General features: G+C 29.5%; 2 protein-coding genes across 2 annotated transcripts; one reads left to right on the forward strand and one right to left on the reverse strand.

Annotated features, from left to right (window-relative positions):
* The first annotated feature begins 3,791 nt into the window (after positions 1-3,791).
* Positions 3,792-4,565, forward strand: LOC112517966 (protein SENESCENCE-ASSOCIATED GENE 21, mitochondrial-like). Its single transcript, XM_025125428.1, has 2 exons — positions 3,792-3,955; positions 4,108-4,565. The coding sequence occupies exons 1-2, from the start codon at positions 3,894-3,896 to the stop codon at positions 4,325-4,327; spliced, it is 282 nt and encodes a 93-aa protein (XP_024981196.1). The 5' UTR covers positions 3,792-3,893; the 3' UTR covers positions 4,328-4,565.
* Positions 4,566-6,716: 2,151 nt separating this feature from the next.
* On the reverse strand, positions 6,717-7,297 carry LOC112517967 (protein SENESCENCE-ASSOCIATED GENE 21, mitochondrial-like). Its single transcript, XM_025125429.1, has 2 exons — positions 7,226-7,297; positions 6,717-7,114 (listed from the first exon to the last, which is right to left on the reverse strand). The coding sequence occupies exons 1-2, from the start codon at positions 7,264-7,266 to the stop codon at positions 6,907-6,909; spliced, it is 249 nt and encodes an 82-aa protein (XP_024981197.1). The 5' UTR covers positions 7,267-7,297; the 3' UTR covers positions 6,717-6,906.
* Between the last annotated feature and the right edge of the window lie 3,892 nt (positions 7,298-11,189).

Here is an 11,189-nt window from a genome sequence, read left to right on the forward strand (position 1 = left end):
GCAATATCAAGCTTTTTTTTTCCTAGTTAGTACTGAGATCTCAGATGTTGTTTTACTTTTGACTGTTGTTTGTGATCTCCAATTCGCGCTCGTCACTTGATAATCTTATCAAGTTCTTTTTGTATTTTGAGCACTGCTCAGTCGTGATCGGAGCAGAGCAACATGTACCATGTTTCGGTTTTCCTTTTTCTTCACCATAAATAGAAGGTCACCCTATTCTTCTTCAACATTGGTTCTTTGTGTTTGGTCTACCATAACTTTCTGGGAGTCTCCATATTTGTTGCAATTCAAGCATTTGAGCATAATCTTATCAAGTTCATGTTTTGTATTGGTTAGAAGATTTACCTTCCCTTCCAGGTTTTACGGTTGATCAGTTGATTCGTGATACCCCAAAGGGGATAATAAAATCAACTCGGGTTCGAATCTTGTCATCTACATAAGCACTTGCTTATTGAGAGATTCACCTCAAGTCTCCGGACAAAGCCTGCTGTCACTATTTGCCAATTTGATTAGTCTGCATGAAGCCTGGATCAAACATTTGGAGATTTGATGAAAACAACAGAAATAGACTTGTCGTTTACTAAACACTTATTTGGTAAGTGCTTACAGGATAAATTCTCATCGGATGAACATGAGAAGGGCTAAGAATCTTACCGGGTAAGAGCAATGAAAAGGATGGAGAGTTTTACTCGGTAAGTAAGAATGACGACTTTTACCCAGTAAATTGTTGCATTCGATATGTTTTGATGTACTAAAATCTTACGGATCAAAATAAATTAGCATCGACTTCTATTGGTAAGCGCTTACCGGATAAACATTTGGGTAAACGGTCCCTTATTTAAAAAAAAATCTAAATATGAACATGTGTATAGTTTTTTAGAAAAAATATCTTAAAATGTACAATTATTGCTGGTGGAAATGGACACATTCATTATTTATTGATGCATTTGTAGTCAGAGCAGATGCATTGTTTGGTGCCAGAAACACAAGCAAACCGCATCACATTACATGTCGATTGACCATTATCCTATCTAATTAATGTTTTTCTCATCCAAAATTATTGTTGGTGGTTGTTTAATAATTCCAGAATGATTAAGGATATAATAATTAATAAATTATGTATGATTGTTAGTCCGTTAAAACGATATCGTATGAAACAATTTACCTGACAAGCGCTTATCGGATAAGAGTCGTCACTCTCACTTATCAGGTAAAACATTCCATTCGTATTATCGTTTTTACCGGTTAACGTTTAGTAGACAACCCCATAGTATAGAATCAAAAAAGAATTATTTGATAAGTGTTCTATAGAGCATCTCTAATGGAAATTTCTTATAAATAAAGTTATAGTTTTCACAAGTTAGTATCATAGGTGAAGGATAGTGTGAGGAGAGTTAAGATAAGAAGCGTAAAAAGGGATCTGGATCTAGATCCTAGATCACCTTTAATCTCAAACTCATCCATGAATCACATTTGATTCGGGGATTTGTCCGATGCATCTCATCCTAGTATGCATACAATGGTGGAGATCAATTCTTACGCTTTTCACTTTAACTCTAAGTCTCATCGGAACACATCCTTAGTATCATAATGGAAAATCTTAAAGCACTAACATATTTTGAGTTATTATGTGAGAATTATGGTTTTACTTCGATTATTATGTTAAATTATTATTTTATTGGTTTTTTATAAGTCTTTTTACACATGTATTATGTTGAAGAAATAAGGAAAAGTCTAAAAAAACATAATAAACTATTATTGAAATTGAACAGATAAATCATTTAATTCATTAAAACTGCAAAAAACCAACGAAATTTCATATTTTTCATGTATCGACAAATTAATAAAAATTATAAATGTATTATTTTTATTAACCCTTATTTATTTTTTAGATTTAATGAAAATTACATATATTTATTATGATTTTGTAAATGTAGTTTGATTTAAAAAATAAATAATTATGGTATTATGAGAAAATGCAAAAAGAAGGTGCTGGCCAGGTGATTTACAGGATGAGGTGGGCGTTTGACGTCATCGCACTTTCCAGATGCCTCCACGTAGCATTTTCGTTATTCGGCGATTGATGTTTTGGTGTTTGAAGGAGCAACGATCGAGTGTGTGAAAGTCCATGCGCTGATTTATGAGGTCGTCAAAGGTTTTTGCACAACAACTTGGCAACTTGTTTGTGTTGCCGCTTCTTTCTGGGCAGATTCGCTGCTTCTTCATATTTATATTTTACAATTAAAGTATTAATAATCATTTATATTATTTTATAAAACATTTCATAAATATTTTTAAAAATCATTCTATATACATACATTATTATTTATTGATATATATTATTTAAAATTTAAGTTTATAAAATAAATTATACGTAGGTATAACTTATTAAATCTCTATATTTAAATTCATGTAACTAACTACAGATAAACATAATCAACTATAGGATAAACAATTTATTTTAAATATAAAAAATTTAAAATATAATTAAGATAATCATTGAGTTATACTTATTACAGAATACTTAATTATTATTCTTATAAAAATTATATCATTAAACCAAAAATAAATTACTTTGTTATTAAACCTAAATTAAATTATAATAAAAATTTTAAATTAAAGAAATTACATAAAAAAAATTCAATAGTTAATTTGATATTAAAATTGATATTTTTTTTCCAAATTTTTATGAATCAAAACATTATTGCTTTCTCAAAAATCACATAAAACCATATTATATTGATAAAGACAAACAAATAAAACGAAGTATTATCTCGATGTATCTCATTGCATTGCACTGGTATCCTTCTAGTTTATATAATTAACTTTCTCTAAAGTATACAACAAATTCATAAAACGAGATGTGGTTAATAATATAAGGAACATAATTGTAGTTACGATAGAAATACCCCTTAATTTAATTTTTACAATTACTCTCTACATTAATTTTTATAATTATTCTTTACAATAGAACCTTCTGATACTTTTGACCTTTAAAGTTAGAATATATTATTGGTGTGACAAGTGCCAGAATTATTCATATGCTAACATTATTTTATTAGTTGGTACGTAATTAAATAATTTCCACCCACAAATATAATATTTAGTGGTTTACAAAAGGTTTCTTATAACCTAACCACCCAACAATACATCCACTCAATTCTTAATTAACAATTTATTCTAAGTATTGGCATACAAACCTAATTAAATATTCTCTCTGTCTTCATAAATTAAGCACCACCCATGTTTTATTTGGCAAATATTAATGTACCTTTTCATTTATGATATGGTTCAAATTTTATTTTTAAATTAAATTATAATAAAAAAACATAAATTTTTAAATAGTTAATTTAATACTAATATCATATATTTATTTTCAAAATTCTATAATATATTTAAATTTATATTTTATTTAAAAATAAAAACATTAATTTTTTTCAAAACCATATCATATTATAATATTTACAGATATAAAATAAAATAAAACAAAACATTAAAATCAAAATATATTTCACTGCATTGTACGAATACCTTTAGTATGATAAATTTATTTATATTTACTAATTTTCTTCTCAGACCAAATTTAATCTGATTACAGTATTAAAAATGTGTATATAGCAATCTCCTTATTTTCCGATATCCAATAAAAAGATCCGTYAATAATATATGTTTTGACGTGTTCAATTTGAATTTGTAGTACCTGATTGACCCTTCCAGAATTTTGAYCCACCCTTTCCCTTCTACTTTCCATCCTCTATAAATACCCACGACTCTCTTCTCCATTCATCACTCGCATTATCAGTATCACACATAATAACCGCGCTCTGCAACACAAGTTTTCATCATCTTCTACCTTTCGGAAATTGAAATCAATCAAATCCTCAATCGGCCAAATGGCTACAACTAAGCTTATCTCRTCTATCATCGTCGATCAACTCTCTGTTGTTATCGCCAGGTAATTAGTTTTGCCTTAAAATTYGAATCCTCTGTGTTTGAGTAAGGTTTTTGGTGAAAAAACATGGTGGATTTCATCTGATTCTGTGATTCGAGATTCAAAAGTTTTGGAGATTCATCATCTGATGATTTTGTTTTGAATAATTTGAACAGGCGTGGATTTGCGATGGCAGCACATGGAAGTGTATCAGGAACCGTGAGGGGAAGCGGAGTTGCAATGATGAAGAAAGGAGGCGATGAATCGAAGAAATCATCGACTCCTTGGGTTCCAGATCCAGTTACAGGCTACTACAAGCCAGAGGACCAAACAAACCAGATCGATGCCGCTGATCTCCGTGAACTACTTCTGAAGAACAAAACTCGTCGACACTGATTAAACTCAATGAACAACTTGATCCGTAAATCAGAAGATATGAAGGTGACTTATTACGTTCACCTGAAACAAACCGAACTGTTGCATAACTTTGAAACTTAATTAGCAACAATGAAGGAATTAGCCTTGCTGGTATACATGGAATGAGTATATGATCTTCCATCTGTTATTCGATATCTTTGTTACTAAGCCATGAATGATTTTTTATTAATAAAATATTACTCTGTTAACCTATTCATGTTTCAATGCGATATTCACACATATTATAAATGGAAAAATATGCTTACTCGTATCTATACTAATATTATTATAAAGTATTTAAAAAAAAATTAAAAATTATTTTTTTATGCATGAAATATTGTTTATTGATCCATATTACTTAAAATTCAAGATTACAAGTAAATTGTGCGTAAGTACAATGTATTAAAATTTCATCTGTTGAATTTGTGTAACTAATTGCAGATAAAAATAATCAAATAGATGATAAATATCTCATTTTAAATATAAAAAATCTAAAATATAATTAAAATAATATTGAGTTTTAACAAAATACTTAATTATTATCTTTATAAACAAATTATATTACTAAACCAAAAATAAATTAAAAAATTCACAAAAAAAAAAAGAAATTTTAAATATTTAGTTTGGTACTAATATCAATATTTTTTCAAATTCTTATAATATAAATTCATATTTATATTTTATTCAAAAATAAAAACATTATCGTATTTTTAAAACCACATAAAACAGTATTATAATATCGACTGAGAAAAAAATGAAACATTAAAATCGAGATGTATCTCGCTGCATTATGCGATTACCCTTCTAGTATTATAAATGAGAAAAGTTTAAAAATCCAATAAGCTTTTATTCCTTAAGAAATATTTTTTAATAGAAAATCATAAAACATTTTTATTTTGAATGATTAAGTCTCATGAACCATTATTTTTAAACAAAAAATCATTAAACTTTTACATTTTGAATGATTAAGACACTGATTTCTTTTACAAAAATAAACAAACTATCGAACTTCTACTAATCGGTTAATGTAACCTTTTCAAACTTTTTCCACTATAAATATATACATATATCTCTACAAATTGGATTCCACCCACTTTTTTTCCCTTTATTTGTTATATTCTCGTGTCCTTCAAAAGTTTCATTTTTTGTTATATATTCTTCATACCACGAATAATCGAATTCTGATCAGACCCATCCAATAATTGATTTGGATTCCTAATACCTGATTAATAAATTTAAATCCAATTTAAAATTTATACGCTTCGACTAAATTTATCCGATAAGGTAATATGACTTGTTAAGCGCTTACCTGCCTTAGAGCATCTCCAAATCCTTAGAGCGACGATTCTTACCACGGTAAGCGTTTACCAGGTAAATTGTTACATACGATACCGTTTTGGTGGACTAAACTCTTATGCGATATGTAAATGATAATGTTAAATTTTACCTGTAAGCACTTACCAGGTAAGTGTTTGGTAAACGGCCCCTTATTCACTTAAAAGATGTTGAGGAAAAAACATTTTTCCAAATATTTAAGTGATAATTTTTTTTAAATAATAAATGATTATTTTAATATTTTATGGGTGTTTGGGGTTGCTTATTTAAAGTGTTTAATAACTTATTTCGGTGTGGTATCGGTAATAAAAAGTTTTGACTTTTTGGATGGGAAAAAAAGAAATATATCGGTGTGACACTGGTAATAGAGGTTTTTTTGATAAGTTATTCTTTTCTAACTTATTAAGTTGGTGGTACCGGCAATACGTAGTTTTTTAGTGTTTGGATGAAACAAAAAAAATATTTATCAGCTTATTACGTTTGGTTCCGCCATAAGCTAATTCAAACACTTTTAATAAAACTTTGATTTGACACCAGATAAGTTGATAAACACTTTTACAAAAAAAATGTGAGTTGTTTTAAATAAGCAATCTCAAACACCCCCTTAATAAATAGTTAATAAAACTCTGAACTAAATTTCTTTTTTCTCTGTAAACGAAACATAACTAAGAGGTTGTCTACTCAAATGTTTACTGTTGAGAGTCAACACTTTATTTACTTTATTCGGTAAGATTTTAATCCATCAAAACGACATCGGATACAACAATTTATCCAGTAAATGTTAACCGGGTAAAGGTTTTCACCACCTTTATCGGATACAACTCTCGGTCATTGTCAACGTTTTTCCAGGATAAGATTATGTATCTTTGTCATGTAGATTTAGTAAGATAAATGACCCGATAAAAACTTATTTGATAAACGTTTAGTAAACGGTCCAAAAATATATTTAGAGTTTGCATGTTTGTAGTTAATAATTACTTGAAGTCTTAATTACTTAGACTTAATTGCTCTAAAGCGAAAAAAAAACCTGGAAAGGAAGAAAACTCACAAGACCGTTCAATTAAGATGTATAAAATTTATTAAATTAAGGATTATATTCTATTGGAAGCAACGATGATATAACAGACGAACGACGATACAGCTTTCCATCCATACGGGTTGTTGCTTGTTGGACACGATCATGTGTTTTGGACAAAGCAAATTCATCTTTGTCTTCTTCATGTTCATTTTTGATTTTTTTGCTTTGGGACCAGTTCACGTAGCTCCGCTCCGTCAACCTGTTTAATTTGACCCTCTGGCTTGTAGTATCCTGTTACTGGATCTGGAACCCATGATGTTGATTTCTTTGACTCCTCACCTCCTTTCTTCATCATTGCAATTCCGCTTCCCTTCGCGCCACCGATCCCTCGTGTTGCTGTTGCAAATCCACGTCTGTTAACATAACATAACCATTAGACTGTGAATTGATCCCTGTAACTTTTCAATCTAAAAAAAAAACAAAGTCAACCAAAACAGATAAAATTCAAAAGTAACAGAAATTACCTGGCGAGGATGAAAGACGAGAAAAGCTTAGCGCCAGGCATCGTGGAAGAAGTCGTTAGTGTTGGAAGATTATTAGATGAAATGAGAAAAGAAGTGGTTGGTATTTATATATAGAAGAAGAGGGAATGGAGAAATTAAGGGTCCAATAAGGCTACGATAGTGACCTCACCCACTCTGATGAAGACGTTTTCTTTCCCACTTGGAACTCTTCGTATTCTTGTCCACGCGTCTTCTGTCGACCTTCCATTCACGTTCCATTCTACTTTTCGTCACGTAAAAAGGCTTACATGTCATTTTCAATCATCGACATTTTTTTCATTATTACCATAATAACTATTTTATTTTTTAAATAATCTTAGACATCATCAAATACTTGAATATACTTCATAATTAAACTGTCGGCAAATTGCATGAAAAAGTAACATACTTTAAATTGATTCCTATTTTAGGTAACGTACTTTCAAAATTTCCATTTTGGTACCTAAGATTTATAGTTTTAAACATATAAGTACATGAGTAACCTGTTGAATCATTAACCGGTTACCATGCTGATGTGACGAGTGACGTAGTATCCGGTTGATGCTTCAACAAATAACATTGAGTTGGATACCACATCAGCATGATAACCGGTTAATGCTTCAACCAGTTACCTGGATACTTAAATGTTTAGAACTTTACATATTAGATACCAAAATGAAAGTTTCGAAAGTACGTTACCTAAAATAAAAATCAAGTTAAAATACGTTACTTTTTCATGCAATTCATCCTTAAATTGTTTAACCAGTTTATTTTTTAACTGTAATTTATTAATCAAACAATCTAGTAAACAACTCCTTAGTATAGAATCAAAAAGAATTATTTGATAAATGTTCTATACAGCATCTCTAATGGAAATTTCTTATAAATAAAGTTATAGTTTTCACAAGTTAGTATCATAGGTGAAGGATAGTGTAAGAAGAGTTATGATAAGAAGTGTAAGAAGAGATTTGGATCCTATATCACATTTAATCTCAAACTCACCTATGAATTACGTTTGATTCGGAAATTTATCCGATGCATCTCATTCTAATGTGCATACAACGGTGGAGATCTATTCTTACGCCCTCTCATTTTAACTTTCAGTCTCACTGGAACCCAACCCTAGTATCATAATGAAAACATTTATAAGCACTAACATATTTTGAGTTATAATATGAGAATTATGGTTTTACTTCGATTATTATGTTAAAGTATTATTTTATTGGTTTTTTATAAGTTTTTTTACACGTGTATTATGTTGAAGGAATAAGGAAAATTTTAAAAAGACACAATAAATTATTATTGAAATTGAACAAATAAATCATTAAGGGTGCGTTTGGTGCGCAGACAGGACAGGACAGGACAGGATGGGATAGGACGGGACAGGACGGGACAAGACAGCTGTTCAACGTTTGGTAAGACAGGACAGGACAAGACAGAACATGCTAAAATGACCAATTTACCCCCAGCAAAATCGTATCAATTGAATCAGGCGCAAACATGAATCAGAAAAATACAATTGCATCAATAGTCATAGTTAAGCTAGAACACAATTGAATCAGGTGCAAACATGAATCAGAAACCCTAAATCGCTGAATTATAACAAGTTTAAGAAACAGCAAACCCTAAATCGAGTTATGCAAAATCGAGAATGAAATCAGAAACCCTAAATCGCCGAAACCCTAAATCGCCGAAACCCTAAATCGAGTTATGCAAAATCGAGAATGAAATCAGAAACCCTAAATCGCCGAAACCCTAAATCGAGTTATGCAAAACAGCAAACATGAATCAGAAACCCTAGATCGAGTTATGCAAAACAGCAAACATGAATCGCCGATTGATGAAGGATAGGTAGGGTGCGATGGTGTACCTGATGTGACAAACCCTAAATCGTTCAAACAGCAAACAGCCGATGGAAAGGAAATCGTCGATGAAAAGGAAATCGTCGATTGATCGGACTGCCGTCGCCTCTGCCGTCGCCGGTCGCCTCGCCGGTCGCCGATTGATGAATGGAGGAGCGATGGAGAGGTAGGGGAAGGCGGGGAAGGAAGCGATGGTGAGGGTAGATTAGGAAAAAATACCCTGTTCTACTTAGTTCCAGGGGGGTAAGGTAGAACACCCGTGTCCCATCCTTGTTCATGTTAGTTCTATTTAGTTCCATTTAATAACACACCAAACATGGGACAAGTGTGTCCTGTTCTGTCCTGTTCCACCTTGTCCCACGCACCAAACACACCCTAAACTCACTGAAATTGCAAAAAAAAACCAACGAAATTTCATATTTTTCATGTATCGACAAATTAATAAAAATTAAAAATGTATTATTTTTATTAACTCTTATTTATTTTTTAGATTTAATGAAAATTACATATATGTATTATGATTTTGTAAATGTAGTTTGATTTAAAAAATAAATAATTATGGTATTATGAGAAAAATGCAAAAAGAAGGTGCAGGCCAGGTGATTTACAGGATGAGGTGGGCGTTTGACGTCATCGCACTTTCCAGATGCCTCCACGTGGCATTTTCGTTATTCGACGCTTCTTCATATTTATATTTTACAATTAAAGTATTAATAATTATCTATATTATATTATAAAACATTTCATAAATATTCTTAAAAAATAGATATAGTATTATTTATTGATGTATATTGCTTAAAATAAGTAAATTATACGTATGTATAACTTATTAAATCTTTATGTTTGAATTTTTGTAACTAGCTACAGATAAACATAATCAATTATAAGATATACATTTCATTTTAAATATAAGAAATCTAAAATATAATTAGAATAATCATTAAGTTATACTTATTAAAGAATATTTAATTATCATCCTTATAAAAATTATATTATTAAACAAAAAATAAATTACTTTGTTATTAAACCTAAATTAAATTATAATAAAAAAATTGAATTAAAGAAATTACATAAAAAAAATTCAATAGTTAATTTGATATTAAAATCGATATATATTTTTTTCCAGATTTTTATGAATTAAAACATTATTGCTTTCTCAAAAATCACATAAAACCATATTATATCGATAAAAACAAAAAAATAAAACGAAATCTCGATATATCTCGCTGCATTGCACGAGTATCTTTCTAGTATTATATAATTAACTTTCTCTAAAGTATACAATAAATTCATAAAACAAGATGTTCTTAATAATGTAAGGAACATAATTGTAGTTACGATAGAAATATCCCTTAATTTAATTTTAACAATTACTCTCTATATTAATTTAAAGATGAGTATGATTAAATAAGTTTAAGAAGTTATAATTAGTGTTATACAAATAACAATTAACATGTTCAACCCATTCATACATTAAGCTCTCAATCTAAACTACTAAACTGTTAATTAATAGGGTTGAAATTGAGTTAAGTCTAATTTAACCTTATATTATTTTCTTTAGAATATATATATATATATATATTAATATGAATATTCAACCCGCTATAAGAGCCGACTAATTCCAGGACGATCACATGCTTTGCAGATAATCCGAATCATCGAATTTGAACCTCCGTAACTATAAAAGAATTTTTATTCCTTCTTAAATTTGAATTTTGGATCTCTTGATATTTTTAACTTTAAAATTAGAGAATATATTGTTGGTGTGACAAGTGTCAGAAATATTCATATGCTAACATTATTTTATTAGTTGGTATGTAATTAAAGAATTTCCACCCACAAATAATTATATTTAGTGGTTTCTTATAACCTAACCACCCAACAATGCATCCACTCAATTGTTAATTTACTACTTATTCTAAGTATTGGCATACAACCTAATTAAATATTCTCTGTCTTCATAAATTAAGCACCACCCATGTTTTATTTGGCAAATATTAATGTACCTTTTCATTTATGATATGGTTCAAATTTTATTTTTTAAATTAAATTTTAATAAAAAAACATAAACTTTTAAATAGTTA

Source organism: Cynara cardunculus (genome assembly GCF_001531365.2).
Source record: "Cynara cardunculus var. scolymus isolate 2C chromosome LG 9, CcrdV1, whole genome shotgun sequence".
NCBI lineage: Eukaryota > Viridiplantae > Streptophyta > Magnoliopsida > Asterales > Asteraceae > Cynara > Cynara cardunculus.

Excerpts from the sequence above, each read along its gene's own strand:
- LOC112517967 (XM_025125429.1), bottom strand. The coding sequence starts at position 7,266 with ATGCCTGGCGCTAAGCTTTTCTCGTCTTTCATCCTCGCCAG. Across the intron at positions 7,115-7,225 it reads TCGTCTTTCATCCTCGCCAG|ACGTGGATTTGCAACAGCAA; the intron begins GTAATTTCTGTT and ends TTATGTTAACAG.